General features: G+C 32.6%; 1 protein-coding gene across 4 annotated transcripts in view; it reads left to right on the forward strand.

Annotated features, from left to right (window-relative positions):
- LOC130902324 (TGF-beta receptor type-1) overlaps positions 1-16,590 on the forward strand; it is a 39,686-nt gene extending 23,096 nt beyond the window's left edge. For 2 of the 4 annotated variants that reach the window (XM_057814391.1, XM_057814392.1), the window contains exons 4-8: positions 6,976-7,221; positions 8,634-8,864; positions 10,959-11,481; positions 11,534-11,729; positions 12,255-16,590. In XM_057814391.1, the coding sequence (XP_057670374.1) occupies positions 6,976-7,221; positions 8,634-8,864; positions 10,959-11,481; positions 11,534-11,717 (1,184 nt within the window). In that variant the 3' untranslated portion in view covers positions 11,718-11,729; positions 12,255-16,590. Of the gene's footprint in view, positions 1-849; positions 1,023-6,975; positions 7,222-8,633; positions 8,865-10,958; positions 11,482-11,533 lie in introns of all 4 variants that reach the window. The other 2 variants (XM_057814389.1, XM_057814388.1) reach the window with 2 other exon arrangements.
- The last annotated feature ends 8,344 nt before the right edge of the window (positions 16,591-24,934 follow it).

Genomic DNA, 24,934 nt, shown 5'->3' on the forward strand with positions numbered 1-24,934 from the left:
CCTTTATGTATTTGACCAGACCTGCGTTTCTGTACATCGAGCTACTATACCTACTACTCTCTAAGTTCTAATGAACAACTTTTATATTAGAATGTACATATGACCCCAAAAGATTTGTAAAAGTCATTAAAAAAAAGCTCCGATACACGATACACGACAACTCTACTTGTGAAGAAAAAGTCTCTAAAAATTGGAGGTAAACATCACGAAATCAAGTTACAGGAAGATTTTTGTTTGTTTTATGTCGTCTAGATGGCGGTTTCTGTAAAATTGACAAATCTGTATTTATGAAATGTTTATCAAGAACCGCCACATAATCTCACTGCAGTACGATAATGCGATGCCGTCCCTGTACTAGACAGGATCTAGGAACTTATGCAGCGTTGCGGCGTTCTCCCTTGCCACGCAGCTTTTTATTTGTGGTATATTATAGTGCCCCTGATTTGGACTAATAGCCAGGGATGTTAACGTGCTAATCACGCACTGATCATTATTTTGGTTTACTATTTTTCTTCGATAAATAGACTTTAGATTTGGAAGAGTCCTTGCGGAAATTGTGGCTCAACATTTCAGTAGTCTTCGCAGCGAACGCCACGGAAGTTTCCAAAAAAGAAAAAGTTTTTTTCAACTGATGTACAACCGTTTTTAGCTTCATTATATCATTATAAGTATACAATGAGCTTCTCAAACCAATATTTTATAATCTGTTTTTATTTTTCGGTTAAAAATAATGGACTTTTCAGATTATTTATTGTAAATTTTCCTCAGCTTTCGGAGGTGGTGGATGAATCCAGAGACTTTATCCTGCTTCTAAATACTCACAAATCTGACTATTGGTGTTTTTTATAGGTGCTTGGGCACTCAAAGTATTCCCGAAATTATCGTGCACACGAATAGAAGTATACAATATTGCAATGATAGCATACATGACGCGCAAAATAATCCAGAATATACCGCAATGTCTTCGTACTGTTGTAACGATAGAGATTTTTGTAGCAATAATGTCTTGTCATTCATAACAGGTTAGATAAAATTCAATTAAAAGAATGGGGGTTGATATAATTAAATGTAGGTATATTGTATGTCCAAACTTGTCCATTCCCAAATGTACAAGAATTATCAACAAGCTTTATTGTATGTTGAATGCCTTTTTTAACACCTGTAAGACTAAATGATATTCAGAAATACAATATGTTCATAATTAACTTTCGATTTCTGGTAGGTTTACGAAAAAAAGTTTTGTGTAATTATTCTGGTAATTTATATAAGTAACTCCAAAATAATCTATCAACATATTATTGAATGTATTTTCAGTTTTGCATAAACTTACTTACTCATCAACTTAACCTCAATCTCTTCTACTATAGATGTGTTGGTAATAATTCTTCTCCATTTTGTTCTATCCACAGAACACACCCTAAGAAGAAATGCAAACTTAGTTGTTATGCAGTGTGTTTTCGATACCCTCGATGGTACTTTACTGAACTAATGGGCCTAAATTATTAGGAATATATAGGTTTGTTGCAACCTGCTAGTTTTCACCGTTCTAGGAACGGTTATCGGAACCGTTTATAGATATATTCTGCGCAATCTCTGGCTATGCACGGTTCTTGTAACAGTACTTGCTATCTTTCAACCAAGTATCGAAAAGACCGTCCTGGAAACGTATAACGGTAACTATTGCGCAGAATCGTCACGTACCAAGGACGGTTTTTTGATGGGTTGGAACGAACCTTATGTATTACAATCACAAAGTAGATAATAGAAATCAGCGCTTTCGAAATCGATGATCCAACGACTCAATAATGACTCAGTGCTGTTGGGTACTGGATGATCTATCTGAAAAATGTATCCTCGATGATAAAGACGACTTTAACGCGTGACACGATTCGTACACGCTACACGTGCTGCGTGGTGATCCGCTTATTGAGAGTTTCGTTTTCGTGTTCCCTTATCGCCTCTATTAACTTTTTTTCTGTAATTTTTTTCTTGAAAACATTAAATTGCTAGTCACCCACACGTGTGGTACAGCAAAATTTGTCTTAACTACAGCTGGACACGTCTGTAAGTCACACGTGTCGTGTCAGGTCGCGCTGCGTCATGTAGATTACTAAACTACGTGCCGTGCTTCGTCACCCCACACGTGCTACACGTGTCACAAGTTTCGGGAGTAATGTGAGTATTCGAAGTAAAAAGGGTATCAGCCAAAACATCCAGTGTACTATGTAGAGAAAATATCCAAAAATTTTTCCATGGAACATCAAATGTAAAGGTTCTATTCGATTTATGCAAACAAAATTCTTGCAACATTGTTTCATAAACCTAAAAGAATTCTCAGCAAGTTACTTTCTGATCACGCTGTATAAACGCATATGAATCCATCAAAATGAATATCTGAGTCTTCCAGAAACATTGGTGAATAAATCTGCTTTTTATACAATAAAATTTTTCCACTACAAGAACAATTATTATGCGTCATTTTGTAAAGTCAAAAACCTAATTATTTCTCCAAAACTTCCACAGGTTATCTTCCTTCTACTAAGTATTATGAGAAATTGAAAAATCTGGTCAATTTTATTTTCGAATACGACACTTTGAATTAAGTTTTGTTTCGCTCGTGGGGTAATTCCAAATAAGAAATACTAGGCGTGAAAATTAAGTAATGAGACTAGGGCAACACTGGAAACACTCGCCTTGGAGGGGATAATTAGTAAGTTGCGCGTAGCTAAATTTGAAGTACGCTTTACAAATGATATTAACATCGAGCAAAGGTATCGGATTTTGCTTCACACTTTTGCGGAACAACAGGTCTTGGTACTTCGATGGTTTAAAGCACCTGCCATCCTCGGTGGAATATGAACCAAGCAATAGAACTAACAGAATCCGAGAACGTCGGTTGACGATCAAAATAATCGGGAGAAAGATCTGCAGGATTTTAATAAAAGAGTTTTTTACAAATAAAACATACATACATCAGCCGGCGTAAGAAGGATATCACGCAACAAACGGCTGTGATCGACCAGCTGAGGATTATCCCGGTATCTGAGATCTAGCATCACTAAGATGAGTCTCCATCGCTGCGGGACTTTCTAAATAATTGCTATGTAGAAGATAACATCTTTATTACTTACTTTTTCCATCTAGTAGATGTTGCCATTAGAATCTTTGCTCGAATCATTTTGATGTACGTTTGATTATGGTTTGATTGAACAAACGTTCTAATCTTTCTGATTTAATAAGCACCAGCTTGCAATATTGATTATTGACACTCCTTCTAATTGAAATTTGCGAGAAAGATATTTCAAGCAATTGATCTATCTACTTACTCTAATTTTATAAACGATGTTAGAGTCTGTTTCCGAATTCCTCTGACATTTCCTACAATTTCGCTGGGAATTACGAGGATGTATTGATATCTAGTTAGCCTAGACCAGTTCCATATTATATTGCGTTACCATAGCAACGAACAATAACTTAATAGTGTAGTGTCTGTGTAAAGTTTGAAGACAAAAAAGTAAACCCGAGTTACGCAATAAATTAAAAGAAAAATTGTGAAAATCCAAAAAAATTGGAGTATCGAGCCATCATCAAGTACCTGTATTTAAAAGGGTTAGAGGTAAGCAGATTTACGAAGATATGCTTAATACCTTTGGTGATCAATATCCTTCCAAAGCGACCGTGAAAAATTGTACTACAAGCTTCAAAACAGGTAAATTTTCCATTGAAGATGATGACTGATCGGAAAGGCCGTTTCTCTGTGCCAGTCTACGAAAATATGAAGACTACTTTGTTATTTTAAATAGAATCAAATCTTTTTTATTTTATTTCCGAATCTTTCCAAATTTTAGACAAAATGCCCTTTACCAAAATTGTATTTTCTATTCTCGTTTTTCTCAATTTGATAAATATCGAATTGTATTTTCATGTATTATAGAAATTTCAATCTTAAAGCTCAATGAAATAACAGTCCTCGACGTTTGAGGAAATAATTAGGTTTTTGACATTTTCTGCATACACGGAATGTTGAATTTGTGATACGGGCCAGAAATGTGTGTTATTGTCTGCAATTGAATTATTTATACATACTTTTTCAGGGTTCATTCGATTTAGGATGTAATCAACATGATATGTACATTCATTTAAGGTTGTATTTGCTGTTTTTTTTTTGTAAATTTCTGCATGTTCTTTAACCGACAGACCGCTTCTGATTAATCTTTCATTTCCTAACTTTTAGAGATAATTTTTGTAACTGTTTGTACGAAATTTCCTCTAAAAGTTCTGCTTTTGCTTGTAGTGTTTGTAGACTAATTAAAAAATAATCTTTTAAAGTTGGTTATCATTATATTTTCCCTATTTTCATTTCCTATGATTCAGTGTTAAGTACTTGTGGAAAGTATAAAAACATTCCTAACCAAAAAAACTTTAGTGTTTTTAGCGGTTGCCACATGAATACATAGTGGAAATCACTAGTGAAAATTGTAGAATTATTTTTAAAGAAACGCCTTGTAAATTTGTGTATTTCCGAAAAAAATGTTAAAGTAAATATCGTTATGAGGTAAAAAGCAAGAATTTCATTATTACCCGTAAGCCTGTACTTTACTCTATTTTTCAAAGTAATACCAATATTAAGGTACTTGTCATATCGTCATACCAATTTGCCTTTTGAATTCCATCTCCCAATTCTACCCCCGACACATTCGTTTAAGCTCTTCGGTTTTTATGTAAATGAACATATCACTGGTCGATAGATCTGGACCGTGAATCTATTTGTTCCCAACCAAACACTCTGAACAGATTTTGGGTTCAATTAGCCTCTTGTGGACTGATATCGTGAATCAAAATGATGCCTTCCCTTAGTACGCATTTTGTTCCTAATAGAATGCTGGAGATAACTGGAAAATTTACACTATATTGTTGAATTTATTATTTGTCCGCGAGGCAGAAATTCTAACAGCAACTGTCCCGAAACACGGTTCACATGACTTTCCTAGCCGATGTCGAAAGTCACCTCCGATCGCTCTGTGTAACACTCCGCCATTTTTGACATTCATGCGTCAGTCGGCGTTGTGCTACAGCCACGTAAACATGCCCGCCATTATTGATGCTCCTGTCAAGTGTGAATTGCGAAGTGTGATTCGTTTTCTACAGGCTGAAGGCAATCCATGGTGTATGAGTGAGGGTGTTGTGCGTGAATAGTACCGAAAGTTTAAAGATGACCGAAATGATGTGCATGCTGAAGGGGGCCAAGGGCGCAAATCTGTCGTTTCAGTTGACCTGGTTTAACGAGTTGACAGAATGGTTCAAGAAAAAATGTGATAGCTGTATTTATATCTTACGATAATGCCTTTTTGAATTAAAATAAAACTCAAAATGTTAACTTATAACACATCCTATTAACAAAAAGCAACTTTGGCATATATTTATAGAGTTCCTGATTTATTCCCAGGTATAGGACCTTTTTGCCCCAGTGTGCGACGTTGTTTTTGTTTCTTTGTGAGCAGTTTCAACCAGAGTAGAACCTTGTTCACCTTTTATATGGCTTGGGCTAAGGCCTTTCAAGTTAATATATAGGTCGAGCCAAGTACTGCTGGGACCATCGTCGTATATGCATTTAGATAAATTGAAATTAATTTATTGGGTAGCTTCAAAATAAAGACCAATATATAGGGTGTTTTCAAGAAAAAGTATTTTCCACAATCTCATAAAATTTCCACTTTGTATACATAGATTTTTCTCTATAGTGCTAATTTTTCAATTACGAAAGTATCGTGCTACCGCAATTGGAACGGTTTAGTTTTTAAATGTGGCAACCTTGAATTCTAATTGGAAAACTATCAATATTAGCATCTTGTAGATTACAATTTGAAAATGGGAAAATATGGTATAACTCTCGTATAATAAACAATATTAGTGTTTATTATTAAATATTTGAATGAATCTGATATTCATGATTTAATTTTCAGTATTTTAAATGTTTAATAACTCAATTCTAGATTCATTCAAACTTCCATATTAAACAAAGTAAGTACAGAAAATACGGGATCGTATAGTAAAGATCAAAATTACGTTGAACGTAAATTTTAAGTTTTAAATCAATAAAGCTTGGAAATGAAAATACGAGGTGGTTATATGCGTTTATTGAAGCAATAATTTTTTTTATTATTGACCCTGGAGGGAAGCCAACCCAGAGTGAGTCGCTTAGTATAAGTTAAATTGACGAAAACATTTTATTTTACGGCATTCTATGATTTTTAGTTGTTTTGTAAAAGCCAATGCTTCGTCACTAGACAACTGTCCACCCCCAAAAATAACATGACAGGTTTTTTTTCAGAAGTTTCAAAGCTTTTTCTAATTACAATTTCTATAACTACACAAACAATTTGCAATTTCAGCACTTTCGATGAACTCGCTAACTTCGCGATCACTAAATCTTCAATCCTACGTTTTTTAGATTTGACATTTGAATTTTCAAAGTTCTTTTTAGATTGACCTCGAGGAAGACTTCCTCCAAATGCCGAGGTAGACATTGTTGACGCATTTTTCATATGAAAATCAAGCAGAAGAGAGTAAATCCTATTATAACCGGGTGGTGTTTGTAGAGTAAAGATACCTGTGTATATTGGTTTTGAACTTCTGTAGGTTATTGATTCCACAGGTTTTCACTTATCCAAAAGAAAGATAAAGTGACTTTCTAGGCGTCTCCAGGCGAACTCAGTATTCATGAGCCACATCTGCCTATCAAATCGCTCTTGCAAATACTTTTGTAGATGGGTTTATATTAAACATCCTCAATATTATTTGGACCAATAAGAATGTCTTGTTTCTTTGTTAGGACAACCCTCGTATGTATACCTACAACTCAAAAACGAGCTTACGTTCAACAAAAATTATTTTGATGTTAACTATTTGCTCCCGAATGACTGCGTGGACACTATTTGTATAAAAAAAGGGAAATAATCAGAATTAATATTTCAGTCACTGAAAAAACATCGACGGAATTTACCTCTTTGGAAATTGCTGCCGCAATTGTCATCCCCACTTTAATAATATGCATAATTATCGGAGCAGCATACTTTTTCCATACATCCCATCAGAGAAGAGGAATGCATCATCATCTAAAACACGTTGATGATAGTTTAGAAGCTCCCGATCACCCGATACTCAACAAAGGTGTTAGTTTGAAACACATGATTGAAATGACGACTAGTGGAAGCGGCTCTGGTAAGTTGAAATTATTTGCGGCTATGAAAATATTTTCTTTTGATTTCTATTTAAAAAAAAATATCTCAGTTCAATCTAGAGGAGATTTGGGATCAAGTCTAATGAGATTTAGCACTATGAAGAATTTTCACTTTCCTTGATAACGAATTTTCCTATCATGAGTGATTTTTTGCGGGTATCTTTTTGGCAACACTGTTTTTGACAGATCACGCGTCTTGTGTCATTATCAAACTTGTTCAGTTTTGTCTATTATTTAATCATGACTTACGAACGAACAAAGCTTGCAAATTATTGAATTTTACTATCAAAATTCATGCTCGGTTAAGAGAGTGCATCACGCACTTCATCCAATTTATTAGCCGTTTGGTCGGCCTACTGAGGGAACTATTCGGAAGCTTGTAACTAAATTTCGAACCCAGTTTACACTATTGGACATTAAACCACTAACACGCAAACGTACAGTCTCACAACATCTAACATTTGGTAAATGGACGCTGGCAAAGTTGGAGGGAGATCCACTTTTTTTTCGAAAAATTGTGTTTAGCGACGAAGCTCATTTCTGGTTTAATGAATACGACAACAAGCAAAATTGCCGCATCTGGAGTGAAGATTAGCCAGAAGCATTGGAATGCATCCCGAAAAGTCACTGTTTGGTGTGGATTATGGGCTGGTGTCATCATCGGGCCGTATTTCTTCGAAAGCGACGATGGCTTGGACGTTACTGTGAATGGTGAGCGCTACCGTGTGATGATTAACGATTTTTTTTTGCCCGAAATTGAAGAATTGGACATGTCTGACATGTGGTTTTAACAAGACGGTGCCATATGCCACATGGCACGCGAATCAATGGCCAAATTGAGAGCCGCCTTCGGTGATCTGTTTTTTTATCTCAAGGTTAGCTGCTTTAAGTCTTCTTCTGACTGTACAGCCACTCATAGTCACTTCTCGCTTTTCTCTGAATAAATCAGTCATCTTTCTCGATGGTGCATCTTAGATAAAAGTTACCAGTCTCTTGGTAACGACTGTAAATTCTGAAAACAGTAGACTGACTCTTGTTCATCGCATTGGCCACTTCTCGCTGACTCTGGCCTTGTAGCAATACGGTGACTGCTTGAGCAGCTTTATCACATTGTGTCCATTTTCAGGTAGAATTCTCATTTGTTGTGAGCGTTTGATGGCTAGTTGATAGTATTATAAACAAAGTTTCTAAGGGGTGGTTTATATGATTTTGAAACGAATGCTGTTAGCTTTAAGATTGTACTAAGAAAAATACCATTTCGTGTTCAATTTTATTGTCAGTGATTTGCGATTGCATGGGAATCGCATAAATCGATTTTTTGCTCACACGTTTGAGTTTAAGAGGACTTCGCATACATCAATATTTTTTAATAAAAACCCTTAACGTTCTTAAGGTTTACCTCTTCTGGTTCAAAGAAGCATAGCCCGACAAATTCAACTAGTTGAAATAATCGGACAAGGAAGATTCGGCGAAGTGTGGAAAGGAAGATGGAGAGGAGAAAATGTCGCTGTAAAGATTTTCAGTTCCAGAGAAGAGAGATCTTGGTTTCGAGAAGCTGAAATATACCAAACTGTTATGTTACGTCACGATAATATTCTCGGATTTATAGCAGCTGATAACAAAGGTAAATGTATAATTTCTTATTTCGATAAAAAAATCTTTGTAACTTTTAAACAGTGTTGTACTTGCAAAAAATCGACCTAAATTACATTATAATTAACGAGGTTATCTCAATAAGAATATTAAGGCGTTATACCATGAAAAATTGGGCAAATTTTTTAAGAGAAAATATTGGATAGAATGTTTTGAAGTTTTTGGGCATAATAAAGTATTTTATCAGCTTGAATTTCAAGATTTTTTTTACAAAAATATAGCGAAAACTCAAAAAGGTTATTAAAAGTTGAAGATATTTCCTATACAGTGACCTAAGATTTTTGAAAAATATCAAAAATTAACAAAATGGTGTAGTTCTGAAAAAAAATGTCGTTTTTTCAATGCCAAATTGACAATTTTCTACCAGTCAAAAAGATCGCATTTTATACTAAATATCTTCAAGAAGACTCAGTTTAAATTTGAAGTCGACTGGTAAATTTTGTTATGATGTCAACAGCAATCAAAAATGTCTTTTTGAAAAACACGTGCTTAAAGTTTCAACTATCGATGTTTGCTAGATAAAATTATATTTACCATAAAAATGGCCCATACAATACATCTTCTTCTTTCTCGAAAAATGCCTTCTGAGAGTTTAATGATTATCTCCGGGCTGCTCGTCCATCTTTTGAGGACGCCGCGTGACATATCTCCCTATAATTGATTCATCTCTTTGAACGGTATATTTTTACCACATCCATTACTTTTATCATTTATACCATAAAAACTATCATTAGCGAGCTTAATCGTTTTCATCCCGCTATAAAGGTGCTTTGGAGCAAAGGACCGCAACAACCCATTGTAATTTTCGTTATTGTTTTGTGTGCTTCCTCCTTTGCATCGCTCTAGCAACTCAAATCAGTATAAATTGATTTCAAAGCTTCCTTATCAAGCGGTAAAAGCTTAAACTTTGATAAGTCCATTCCCTTGAGCTTTCGCCCGACGATAAGATCACCAGCTATTCTCACCTAAGGGGCAATTTTGGTGGTTGGGATTTTTATCTGATGAAGAAAAGTTATAAAATGTCGTTCAAATTTCTTTGTACATTTCATCAACATTATTTTCATGCCTGGTAATTGCTAATCCGTAATATTTCTGTAGTTTATTCATAATTTTATCAGTCAACTTCTTCGTATTCTAATCCTTTTGTTTGTTCATTTGACTTATTCATTTATTGTGTACCTGGGACTGTTTACCAGTCAGGTAGCAACGACTGAGCTACCAGTCTAGAGGCTATGCGACTTACCTCTTCTGGTTTTTAGTGACTAGTCGATAGATAGCCTTTCACTCACAAAGTTCCTCGTTTTTTTCCTTACAGAAACGATAAAAGCCATTGGTAACTTCTCCTATGTTCTTAAGGTGCTAAGTCACCAGAAAGTGTTCAGCGAGTCTACCAGTAACTCTCCTCTTTGCTTAATGAAAGGGCTTTTTGGGTTCATTTAATGGAATTAAAAAAAAAATCTTTCATTGCTCCAGACCTGGAGTCTTAATTCGATTTTTTAACCTCTTCTTGTTTACCCACTTATTTATGATCATGCCTTGATGACTTTTTCAAATATCTATGAAAGGTTGTGGTCTTATAAGAGGAGCTACCTCGTCCTTCTTCGCCAGGAGATCAACTCTTTCATTGCCGTGATAACAATTCCGTTTTTCCCCATATTTTCCATTCTGTCCAAGAAAATAACGTCTGGAGACGTAGATATAACATTGAGATCTACAACTCACTCAAGATTAGCAGGCTTGTATGGGCAGCATCGACAAAAACGTGCCCATAAAATTTTAAGAACATACCAACGAGCAGTAGAGGCAGAGGGAAACCAAGGCTGAAGAGACTCTGACTGTGCCACAATAATTGGTGCAACAAATTGGATGGTCTTTGCAAGAGACCAGAAAGGATGACGTCCGAGGCTAGGGAAAGGCGAAGCCTCTCCTTAAAGCTGTAGTGATCGGTATTGTTTATGTTTTTCACCAAAAAGGCTTCGTTGAAAATTATAGAAATCGTTTTATATTTTTTTTTTTTTATAATTAACTCACAATATAAATTTGACTTATTTGTGTTTGTTTTTAGATAATGGTACTTGGACTCAACTGTGGTTAATAACTGATTACCATGAACATGGTTCTTTATTCGACTTTCTTGGAAGAAACACCCTGGATAGCAGCGGGATGATACACATGGCGCTTTCAATAGCAACCGGCCTTGCTCATCTACATATGGACATAATGGGTACGCAAGGAAAACCCGCCATAGCACACAGGGATCTTAAATCGAAGAATATTCTCGTCAAGTCGAATGGTACTTGTGCTATTGGTGATTTAGGTTTAGCAGTACGACATGATGTAACTACAGATACTGTTGACATACCACTTAATAACCGCGTAGGTACTAAGAGATACATGGCTCCAGAGGTCTTGGATGAAACTATGAATATAGATCAGTTTGATTCGTTTAAAAGGGCGGACGTATATGCGTTGGGTTTGATATTTTGGGAAATCGCAAGACGTTGTAACGTAGGTGGTATTTATGATGAATACCAATTACCATTTTATGATGCTGTACCTCCTGATCCTACGATTGACGAAATGAGAAGGTCAGTACTAGATTTTCTATAGAATATAGTTTGTTAATAATTTGTTTTGTAGAGTCGTTTGTGTGGATACGCAGAGACCAAATATTCCTAATCGTTGGCAGAGTTGTGAAGCCTTGCATGTAATGTCCAAATTGATGAAAGAATGTTGGTATCATAATGCAACGGCGAGACTAACGGCGCTCAGGATCAAAAAGACACTTTCAAATTTCAGAGCATCTGAAGAGTTAAAGATGTAGTATCGTACATTGGTAAGTTGGGGTATTTTTTTTTAATTAGCAAAAAAAATGTCAATATTTCATTCGAGTGTATCAGGACTTGAAATAAGTTGGAGTGGAGTAATTCAATTAGTTAGAATACTCTTCTCTCCTTTATAAGCTGATTTTCCTGGAACAGTATCCGTCATTAGGCTTCAGTTTCAGATCTTTAGTGAGTATACGTTGTAGAGAGCTACTTAAAATTTGCGACGCCGAATTGAGGTTCTTAATTTTAGGATATCCTTTACAAACTACTACTCTAGTTGAAATTGTATCTGTCAAACTGTGTCAACTCAGTAATGCATTACTTTTATAGCCAATTCCATAGCCGCATCAAGGTCTTTATGACATCTCTAGAACATATTAGAACAATCAATGTCTTTCTAGAATATTATATGACCATGGTCATAAGAAAAACCATATCTCGTTAGAATGTGTTGTTTTAATAAAAGTAAATTCAAATGCTATTTTGGTTTGTGTCAATTATTAATTTAACTTTAATATCCTGTTTTTTTGTAGGTTGTTAGCGCTGGGAAGAAAGTAATTGACGCCATTGCATCTTTGACTACTCGAGAGACTATATTCTTTTATACTGAAGTAATTTAAGTCTTTGTGTGCGCTAAATATTGTGTTTTTGTTGTAACAATTATCAAATTCTGCCACATTTTGTTGATTCATGAAGTTTTATAGTGTAGAAAATTTTCCTCGGTTATACGTAACTGCCCTGTTCATCTATAATTGTTTTTTCACTTATGTTTGTTCACGTTTCTCAGTTATTTAAGTTTATACATTAATTCGTGATTAGGGATATATTCTCATGACTCTCGACACCGCTAATATCTTTTCTAATCCAATTTAGGATCAATTTGAAATTCGCTAATTATTCATTGTTATCAGAATACAACTACCAATTGATTGGCAATCAAATTATACTTAGAAAAATTCTTTTTGGCCATTTATTAATTTTAAATGTTAAATCTGTCCAAAATTAATAACATGTTCCAACTTATTTATGATTTTTTTATATTTCAGTGATTATATCTTACAAAGGATATGTTTGAATCGATACAGGAACAAATAATTATTGTGAAACACTTTTGTCATATCTTCTAGTAACCAATGATTTCAAATTATTGAAAAGTGGCATTCTAACTAAATAATATAATTAAAAGAAATATTTTTGCACATTGGTTTTCCTAGTGTTTTAAAAGTGTGATAATCATAAAGTCAACTTCATTAATGGCTCAGGGAGAGATTAATTTGAATAAAAAACAAAAACATCAAATCAAGGTTATAGTAAGACATTGTTGCCAAGTTAAAACATCATGAATTTCGTAACAAGTGGATTAAACAATAAGAAAATATTGTCAAATTGATATAAAAAAATATGTATGTTAACTAATGTTAATTGATAGTCACTGAGTTTTTTCTAAATTTGAGGTGGTGTCGGAATTATGAAGAACTGAAAGAAAATAAATACAGAGTCGGACATTGACAGTGGTTCATTATTTTACACTATACGGGTTATTTGTAAAAAGTTTCCAATTTCTCAATTTGATTAACGACATGAAACACGTGGAATTTTTGGAACAGTTGTTGATATTCGTACTGAACACACTGTTTACACTACTAATACACCAACACTACAATTACACTATGTGACGCGCGTTTCTCCAACAAATTAAATAGTTTATCTTTAGTCTATGAAGACGATAACTTGGTTATCGAAACGCGCATCAAACAGTGTAATTGTGAGTGTTGGTGTGTTCAATACGTGCCCTACGACATATATAGAGCACACAATAGATTGAAGAAAACAATTTTCATCATTGTCCGACTCTGTATTTAATTATCGAATTAATGTTGATGCGAGAAAAAAATTAATATAGTATGTTACCAATCGTTATATATTTTTTGGTTAGACTGATCTAATAGGTATTATGGCATGAAAAAAAAATGAATGACATTAATTGTACTTTTGTTTATAATTTAGGCAAAAAAAATAACAACGATGCTAAAATTTAATCACTTATTTCCTTAACTATATATATTATATAGAATTACTAAGTTGACATGGTTTTTTTTTAATTATTGATATTGAATTCTACCTTTAATTGTTTGTCCGTACAAAGTGGTTCACTTAAATTTGGCGATGGTTAGCAAATATCTTGGTATTATTTGCGTTATTAAATGTTTAGTTAACGGAGGGTAGTAACAGAAATATAGGGCTTAGAGAAGCGAGGAGCATTCATTAAAAAACTTTTTACTACACTCCAAAAATTCTTTGGAAGTCGAAAAGTTGAAGCACTTCACTATTAAATTTTGTTATAATAAAGGTGTGGGGACAAAAACAAAAAATTCGTACATATCTATTTGTACTTTACCCTATGAAACACTATAATTACAAACATTTTATATAATTAAATCCGTACTCAATCGGCAGGCATTTCTAATTATTCCTTTTAAATGTTGCATTAAATTATAAAATACTTAATCAGGAGTTTGCTCTAAATTCTTCATGTGTAGTTGCTTCCCAACTTTCAGATTATACGTTTCGTTCCAAATTTTGCCAAAAAGGTTCCATTGGCTTCGATTAAAGCACATTAGGAACATTCCTAAACTTGTCAATAAACAGAATATTAAACTCTGCATAATGAGTAGTTGCCATATCTAGCCAAAAAACAAAATTTCCTTAATGAACTGCATTAATCTATATCAAACACACTCTTTTTAATATATTTTGGCGGTTACAGAATTTCCAGGACAAATGTATACTGAAGAACGACCACGAGAAGATACATACTTCGTATCATTTTTTATTTTCCTGCCCAATATTCGCAAACTGACTCTCAGTTTTCGTGAGCTTTCTTCTTTTTTGTGGCATTTTTGTTTTTCTGCCTAATTCTAATTTTCTTCCAATCAAAATACTTGTCTCAACACGTCGACAGGAATCTTAATTTGTTTGTTCGACTATTCCCGCTATTCAAAGTGATTTATTTTATTATTTCAGTGACAATTGAAACTTATACACTTTTTTAAGCTAATGGGATCACTTCAAAGTATATAAGCTCTACTATGGCTTGGTGGGGTCTTGTCCGGCGACAAACTTTCTATGTCTGCTGCCCATTTTCTTTTTAGTCTTTTACCGCCTTGTGGTTCTATAAATGGGTGGAGGAAAGTGTTTCCATGGTTACCAATGGTTCATGATATTTCGTGCTTCGTTCTTTTATAACATTTTTGAAAAAACTGACGTTTAGTTCTTTATGTAGGATTAGGTTCGACATCAGCTATAATGCGAAGTATTTCGGACTGGCTTCTCTATATGATGGCTACATTTGATTTATTTGCACAACTCCAGAATTCGATCTTCGATACCATACATCCAGATAGGCTTGATTGTAGTTTTATGGAGAAGGAGCTTGCTTCCAAGTGTTATTTTTTTACTAATGTGTTAATTCTAATTTAATTATTCGTAGTCATTCCAATATCTTCATCAGGTGTTTCATCAAATCTTATTTATTGTATTTTTCCATTTCTTTAGTATATTTTTTATACGCTTATTTTCAACGCCGTTTTGTCGAAAAACTTGTTTGCCTCATCAAAACTCATCTTAGTGTGAATAATATTGTATTTCAATTTTGAGCTAGACAAAATTTACTGCCACTTGAAATATGGCGTCGTAGGCTACAGCCTGCTGGTAAAACCGCCACTGGTTCGATACAATACATCCAGATAGGCTTCATTGTAGTTTTATAGGGTAGGAGTTTGTTTTCAAGTATTACTTGAATTTTCTACCAATTAGCCAATATAAATATTTTACTTTCAGATCTATTTGTTTGCGTTTTTTATTATATGGTCTTTCCATGTGAGCCTTGTGTCTAGGTGCGTTTAGAAGTATTCCGTGTTAATAACTTGTGGTATTTGTACACTGTTCATATAAACAGAATGTTACTGGTTTTTTCTTAGGCTTATTTTGTATCGTTTATCTTGATTTTCCATTTGTTCGGCAACGTTTGAATGTCACTTAAATGTGTTTGTAGCATCCTGGAAGTTGCAACTGGACTTTCATTGCTTGGTGTATCATGCCCATATTGGTTCCATTATTTGTTGATGGATATAATAGTGGCCCCAAGACGCTCCTCTGTGGTACGCCTGTTCTAATTGGAAGATTATTGAAAATTCTTTTTCCATTTTAATATAATAAGCTAGTGTGCCAAACCTTGTCGAATGTCTGGCTAACGTCCAAAATCACTGATTACAAAGTGATTAACCGTAAACGATCTTGATTTTGTTCATAAAACTTGGCAATTATTTTACATCGTTAGTTTTTTTTTTTTTTAATTTTCATACATGAAACTAAACTTCTATCAGAGACGTTATACTTAGAACATTTGGCAACTGCACATTTGGAATGCAAATTTCATCTAGAAATAAATTTTAGATACTTGAAATGGTGAATTTTTCCATACTTAAATCATGGAATATATGATATTGCGGTTTCTACTGAATTTTCATATTCATATTAATTGCCATGTAATGAGGTAATTGTATTTTATATTTTTATAAAACTAGTCGACAAATATGTTGGAGTATAATAAATTTAAATTATTTCTGTTGTTGGTACGGTATTATTTTAAGTGAATCACACTGTATATTTAATTATGTATTTTTTTGTATATATATATTGTAAATTATTATTAAATATTTATGTTATTTCTTTATACACCATTTGATGTTCCTTTTTTTATTGGAAAAAAGTTGAATTCGCTCTGTTACATTTTAGTCAGAAATCATTAGAAATGTTTATTTTATGATATCCAACAGCAAAATAGAAACTATGATAATTGAATATAAAGTGTTAATTTTTGACCAAAATGTTACTTCTAAATCAATTACTAGTTTAGAACAGTTCTCACATCAAAGAAAACAGGATATATAACAAACAACAAAGTCTCTGGTCTAGATTACTTCATACAGTGCAACCTCAATATAAAGTTTCCTCAATTTAACAAATTCTTCGTAATCAACTTGTCCATAAGAGGCAATGTAAAAAAACCTTTACATTGGGAACATTTTTAACGAACAACCTCTTTATAACGAATTTTTAACTATCAAAAAAAAGTATAAATACCTCTAATTAACGAATTTTGGCAAACCAAAACCTTTATAAAAAATTCCACCAATGTTTGACTCTTAATCTTATAATATACGATACATGTTGAGACAGGTTTCGTAAAACAATCATTGTTGTTTAATGTAAACACTACTGCTCATCAATATTATTAAAGATTCTAGTTGAAATGGTTCAACAAATCTACTCCCCATATAAACTTATATTATAAAATCAAATACTTTTTTTCGGTTTTTCTGTTCTGGACCATCTATAAATTTTTAACAGAGGTGTAATTATGGTAATAATGGGGTGGGGAAAATGACTGGTAATAGATATATCGACCAAAATCTCGTAGACACCCTGTAGAACATTTAAGCTGTTTCATTAAAAATTCTAAAAATTCTCGCAATCGTATAAAATAATTTCAACATTTCTTTAATAATGTTATCAAACTTCTTAGGTGTGTGATCTGGATGAAAAACAAAGTCGTTGCCTAATTCACTGATTTTTGACATCGAATTTTTCAAGATAATTTCTGTCGATTTCTGTCTGTTTTTAAAAAAATTGTAACAAGTTTTCAAAAAAAAATCAATTGTGGATTGTTCTGTTCTGAACTGTAAGAGCTTCTTTTTAAAAATCTAATTGTAGTGAGAATTTGTGAAACACAGTCGTACTAAAATACCTCTAGAATTTCTTATTTTATTGTTATAAAAAATAGTGTACTGTAAATATATACTCTTTACTACCCCCACACCAACATTCATAATTATACAGTCATACTATCTGGTCTTCGAGTTGGTATTAACCACTTATGGAAGGCTTGAAGAACCAGTAATTGTGTCATAATAATTGTAAGTGTTGATGTAGTCATAGTAAACAGTGTGTTCATTATAAATATCACCAATAGTTCCATAAATTCCAATTTTATTGTAATGGGAAATATTGTAAGACATTTATCAAAAATTTAAGATTAGTTTGTGCTAAAAAGATCGTAAAAAGGAGGCAACAAATAGTTTCACCAACATCTTTACAAGTTCTTTTATAAAAAAAGTATTTCTGCACGTATTATGACGAACCGAATTAACTAAAGTGTCTCTGGTTATTGCTCAATATACTTCAAAGAAAATGTTTAGCTAGAGGCTATTAATCCTTCTAAAATTTGAATGCTTGAAGGTTTTAAATCAAAATATATACTCGAGAGAAAAAAAACAAGAGAAGATAAAAGAAACCACCAGAAGAAAATTTAACGATATATGCACCCACTACAACATCTAAGAGTCTTCTTCAGATATCCGAGGTACAGAAAACAGACCAGAACAATTAGAAAATAAAGTACAAAGAAACAAAGTATAGGAGAGAACAAGTAGATTCGCTTTTTAAGATCTTATAAGTCTGCTCACCATACAACGTGAACGCCAGAACCGAAGAAAAAGAAGTAAAGTTCATGGCACTACCCTAAAAAAAAAAAAGAAGAAGATAGGTGGACACTTCCACTAAACCTATAGCTGTAGGAAGAAAATCGAGCAGCAAAGAAGACTGATAACCCCATAGGACGAGATAGGGGTGTGAAACTTTCCTCGAAATGCATCTTTATTTGAGGGATGCTTATTGGAAGAGGCAAATTAGGGATAGGTGTGTGTCGGATAACCATAAACTATATACTAAGGGGTCTTAATGTTGAGAACACATAAAGTATTCACTGCAACAAAAATAGAGAAAAGAAGAAGTAAACTATAAAATCGAGGCGGGGAAATTATTGAAGGGAAAAGAAATGACTTCAAAAGTAAATGACAGACAATTGTGGTAGAAGAGGGATAGATTGTTTAATTATAATGTAATCAGTTATATCGATAAAAAACTCTATTTTCAAATTATTTAAAAAGGGTTACAGTTGGAAATATTGTCAATAATGATATCTTACAATATTTCCCCTACGAACCTTATATGCCAATGTATTTTTTATGTATTTCATATTGTATATAGGGGGTTTCGAAAATCGGATACATATATTTCAAGAAATTCATCACACTCATTTGATTCTTACAAAATGTGCCTATTATCAAATCAACAGTTTACTTGACATAAAAATTTTAAAACTAACTTACTGCAAAAATTATTTTACTATTATTTTATAAACTTGCCAGAAATACCTCAATATATTATGTTATATAAGGTTTTTTTTTGTTTTTAATTAATTTATTGACGATAGACAGTTGACGTTTGTTATTAAAAAATTTCACTTTCCATAAAAGCACCTTTTTCATAACAAAAGTACTATTTGGAAGAAAAATTTTATAAATTCCTAACGTAGTTTTTTTTGTGTGATATAAGCTTTCCTCTGAATCATCCCTAACAAAATCAGTTGTAAGTAGATTAGTCAGAAAAAAAATACAAAAACAGTTGTCTTCTTCTTAATCGTACGTTAGGACTCCTGTGCTTGTATCTATGATTGCCTAGCTGCAGTTGAGATGATGAAGACCAGCTTTCATACCATCTTGTAGGTGGTCGGGATGTATTCGGTCTTTCTTTCTTTGCAATCTTTGCCAACCGTCATCTGACATTCTGTCCACGTGGTCTTCCCATTCCCTTCGCTTGTGGTCAAATAATGTGTGTCCCACTATTATATATAAGTATGGAGGTACCACGTTACATGAATTTTCAATAATATACTTGACACCAAGAGTATACCATCAGAACGGAAAGAAAGTATTTTGATTCCAATTTTCAAAAAAATGTGAAAAGAACGATCCACAAAATTATCGAGGTATTAGCTTGATGAGTGCAGTACAGATAACTATGTTTCTTTATTAAATAGTGTGTTCATAAAGTACTTCGAGGTATTGATTATTATAACTTCGGAAACTACGAAAAAATCCAAGAATTTAGTTCCATTGTACTAAGAACGTACCATTTCTTAACATATTTTCCAAGATTTGAAATACAACGAAATTATTTTTTTTCTTTATATACAAGGTGGCGTAAAAAGAACGCCTGAATTTCAAACTAGTATAATTTGCTTTATTTTGATTATATACAAAATTGACTCACATGAATACAATGTTTAGATTATCCAATTTATGACTTTGTTCATTGGAATATCGACATGTACTGTTCGTAGTGAACTAATTACTTTTAGAAGATTAATTACAAAATATTCTAATGAGAAAAGTGTATATTCCTGACTGTTTCTTCAGCAGAAGAACTTAATTGCAAAAACTAAGTCAACGTGTTGGTCGGTATATTTCAGCCAATATAGTGATGATGAATGATGTCATTTTATTGAAACTGAAATACAGAGTAATTGCAAGGCAAATGTACGTGATGATGAATGTTGTCGTTGAATTGAAACTGAAATACAAAGTAATTGCAAGGCAAATGTACGTGAATCTTAATCGATGTAATAATTTTATTGAATGATAGCTTGGAAAAAGAATAACTAGAAACAATCAATTTTAGAGGGATGACACAATAAAATTCAATTTTATAACTTTTGTCATCCTTTGAAGTTTGGAAAAGAAAACTTATTTTGTCCTTGTTATTTATTGGCTTCACTATTCGAAGCCTTTAATTTAAAGTAGTTCTCCATTTGATATCACTTCTTATAAATCTATGATCAATAAGATAAAATTTCTTTTTGGTACCATTTGTTCTCTGAAGAGTTCTTTTATACTATTACTCATCAAAACTTTTTGTAATAGTTGTCCCGATGGAAAATTTTATTAGTTTTAATTTATTAAAGTAACACCAACACTGATTAGCAAAAGGCAAACATTATATATAAATAATACAAACTTCACCTTCTTATTTATTATCCGATTTAAATAATTTTAATTAAAGATACCGTATAGGGAAATGTACAACGTGTTTCTGCCAATAATAACAAAACTTTGAATTTTGGTAAGTGAAAAAAACGAATAACCATTTGATAAACAAATAATTTTATCTTTAAAACTTTTGTTGATTGAATTTGATGTGGGACTATTTCAAAATCATTGTAATGAATGTTGAAATTAGGCACAAACGAATTCTGAAAAGAATGCATATGGACATATTAGATAATAACTTTGAAACTAATGAAACAAAAACTTTCAGCCAAAATTAAAATGCTCTTCTTTGTTAATGATACTTTCATTAAGTTGAAATTTCTGGAACCGTTGGCGATATTAATACTGAATACACTGTTTACACCAACACTGTCTGATTCGCGTTTCGATAACCAAGTTATCATCTTCAGAGATTAAAAAAGTTCAGTTTACCTTCAGTCTCTGAAGACGATAACTTGGTTATCGAAACGCGCGTCGGTCAGTGTAATCGTGAGTCTTGGTGTAGTGGTGGTGTGAAAAGTGTATTCAGAATGATACATTCAAAGAGAAATTTGAGATTGATACGTTGCTCCTGTTTTTCGTCACATATGGTTTTCGGGACGTGCATAGACAAAATATCTAGATACCCAACTCGCAATCTCGTTATTTAATAGCCAGACCTCGTAAGGTGGTGGTTTTCAAGCAACTAGATCAGGCCAGGTATTTCTGGGACCACAGTTTTATTTCGTAGATACTTCGAAAGAGAATATCATGTTGGAGCTTTTGTGATCGATTCTTCCAACATTGTGTCCATTTGGCACTAAGTGCTTTTGGATATTTTCTATTCTTTTCTAAAATTCTGTCTTCTATTGCTTGAAATTAATTTGTACAATAAAATGTAACTTTACATGGAGAAAGTACTTGTAGCATATTTAACTCAATTTGTAATCCATTAGAAAATGTCCCAAACTTTTGATTTAAAAAAGAGTAATACAATTACTAGAATTTCCAAGTGCTGATTGAATTTACTTTTTATTTTCCCAATAAGGTATTCATAATTGCATGGTCATTTATGTTTCTGTACTCGCTCAAAAACTTAATAAAACAAAAATATATAAAAGACCCCTTGACATGATGTAATACAACGTGCAATGCAATGCAAGACACAATATTTCTTGATAAAAAACATGCGAGATCTTGACATTATCGGTTTTGTGTCATTTTTATTGCGTACAAGTTGCAATCTAGTTTTGGCTTAATAGATCAGCCGATTTTCGTAAAACTTAGCATTGTTATTTAAGGTATAAAGGCGGCTTGACATAATGCAATGCAACGTGCAAGAAATTGCATGCAAGTCTCTGTAAACAGTAAAAGTAAACAAATTCTTAACCTCAAATTTTATCTAATATTTTGAACATAGTTTAACAATGAAAATGAAGCTAAGTTTTACGAAAACCAGCTGATCTATCAAGCCAAAACTAAATTGCAACTTGTACGCAATAAAAATGACACAAAACCGCTAATGTCAAGATCTTGCAAATGAACTTCATCTGTGTATGCTTTTGATTGCGTCTTGCAATTGCATTGCACGTTGTTTTGCATCATGTCAAGCGGCCTTAAATTCCTGCAATTGCAATTAGAAATCATCTTGGTAAACAAACTCTTGAAAGATCTAAAAGGTATTAAATATATTTCAATTACTGAATCACAAAAGCAATGATGATAATTTATAAAAACAGAAAGGTGAATAAACAAAATTCTCAACATTGAAGAATCCAGTATTGATTTTTGAGAGATAATTTTATTACCTCTTGCGATTAATACGAATGCTATCAGAGATAGGTAACAAATAACAAAATTAAGAAAGACGGAATTTACTAAAAGACAAAAAGTGCAAAAAAATTTTAGAATAAATAATTTCTATATTTGTTCAAGTTGTAGGTACTATCCGATTTAAAAGTATATCAGTATATCTTCAGTCTTTCAATAACAATTCGTTTGTTACTAATTTATACTTGTCACGAAGCCATTATTTACAGTATAATAAAAATATATGTATTTTCAAAATGTTTCAGTGATTATGACAGAATTTGTTATAGAGACCTCCATATTATTGTTGATATGTAAATAAAAATTTAACCATTCACCCAGTGGCGGATTTACAGAATTGTCGCCTGTAGGATATTCATCTTTTGCTTCTGAAATTCTTTATCGTATTTCACAATTAGAGGTATTAAAGGGTATTCCGGGAATGATGCAAAGAATTCGGACCTGTGAGTAGATGACGTGAAAATATTGCTCTGACATAAAAAAATTTTCTCATACGAGTTATAGGACTAGATTCGAACATTATGAATTTTTAATGGATGATTACGTATGTCCATAATAATAAATAATTCTACACTACTATCTGAAGGCAAAGGGCTGTTCATGTCCAATAGTTAACGATCCGTAACTTTTACAGTGACAACCTGTACAATCTAAAGACAATTAATTTGCAATAAAATGGTACCCTTTGTTTAAATCGATTAAATTTATGGTTTACGAGATATGTAGATTTTTAGATTGTTGTACAAGGAAACCGTTCGCCATAAAGGAACATTCTGAAGAAAATTATCATAAATTGTAATTATTTATTGAAAATACTTACAGCAGGTATTAAAATTTAGTTGGTTAGACTACAACTTATCAAATAAAAACAAAAAAAAAACTATAATAAATGTTGGAAGTGCACTTCTACATACTTCCAAAGTCTACGGAGGATACTTCTAGGAAAACATTCCGAGATTTTGCTATATAGCGTCACAATGGTAGTTTATTCTATGGATCATTTCGTTCTTTGTGCTTACCGGTGTCACAGATACAAAGCTTTTGAGATATCTCCAAAAAAAAATGAATCTATTGTATGTAATTCAGGAGAACTTGGTGGCCATGCAAATGGACCTCCTCGACCAATTCACTTATCTGGAAAAATGTTATAAGATGATTTCTTACATCATTAAGGAAGTTTTATTGTATTTTAATACCCCTTGTAAGTATTTTCAATAAATAATTACAATTTATGACAATTTTCTTCAGAATGTTTGGCGAACCATAAATCTGATCGAGTTAAACAAAGATCTTTTTGTTGAAAAGTTGATGGCAATTTTATACTTTCGCGGTCCTCTCGTTTTTAGGTCGCGGTCCCCTCGTTTTTTGGCTCTGAAAAATTAAAAAATCATCCGATTTCTTTGAATTGTTCTCATTCACGTATAATTGTTGATAACTTTTTTCCAAGTAATTAAATGAAGATGTTATGTTTTTTCTTCATAATCTACACAAAAAACGAACGAATTGAAAAAAAATTATACAAAAATGTTCATTTATCATGTTTTTACAATTAAAAATAATAACAATTTCTCTTAAAATTGACCTTTCCTTACATATAACCGTTGGTACCTTTTTTATTAAGTAATCATTAAAGTTATATAAACAAAAACATTCTTAAAATCACTTATTGTAATCAAGCATACAATATTAAAAGTAAACTTTGAAAAATTGAAAATTTTCACCATTAAAAAAATGATACCTTACTAAGGTTAGAGATACAAAATCAATAAACAAACATTATTCAATTTTTTTTCCAAAATGCTCGTTTTTTTTTGTGTAGATTAACAAAAAAAAAATAAATGAACTGCGTTTGATGCTTTTTAAAAAAGTTATGAACGATTATATGCGAAGAAGTGCGTTCATGATCACATTTAAAGTCATAAAACTATATGAAATCTCCAGTTGACATATTTCTCATATTTTTCTTCATAAATCCTCCGTAAAAAAGATTTAAAAAAATCATCGAAATCGGATGATTTTTCGATTTTCTACAGCCAAAAAACGAGGGGATCACGAAAATATAAAATTACCAAATTTATTTTTGCTATCTTTAGACTGTCCCTGTAGAAGTTACGGATTGTTAACCATAGCCGCATAAGCCGCCCCTGGCCTTCAGATAGAAGTGTAGAATTATTCCGACAAACGTATATTTTAGAAAATATAAGTTCTAATTTCGCAACTTTAAAGGTCTATAATTCATAAACGAGGGTTCGTATGAGAAAATCTCTATGTCATAGCATTATTTTCACGTCATCTACTTACTCTAGAATTTTTGTATCAAGTCCCGAAACACCCTGTATAAAGACTTTTAAGTATTTAGTATACTACGTATAATAAATACTAAATTTTAATTTTTATAAAATTACTTTTTCTGTAAAATTTTCAAAACTCATCTTGTGGACAATATTTTTTTT

Source organism: Diorhabda carinulata, chromosome X (genome assembly GCF_026250575.1).
Source record: "Diorhabda carinulata isolate Delta chromosome X, icDioCari1.1, whole genome shotgun sequence".
Taxonomy (NCBI): Eukaryota; Metazoa; Arthropoda; class Insecta; order Coleoptera; family Chrysomelidae; genus Diorhabda; species Diorhabda carinulata.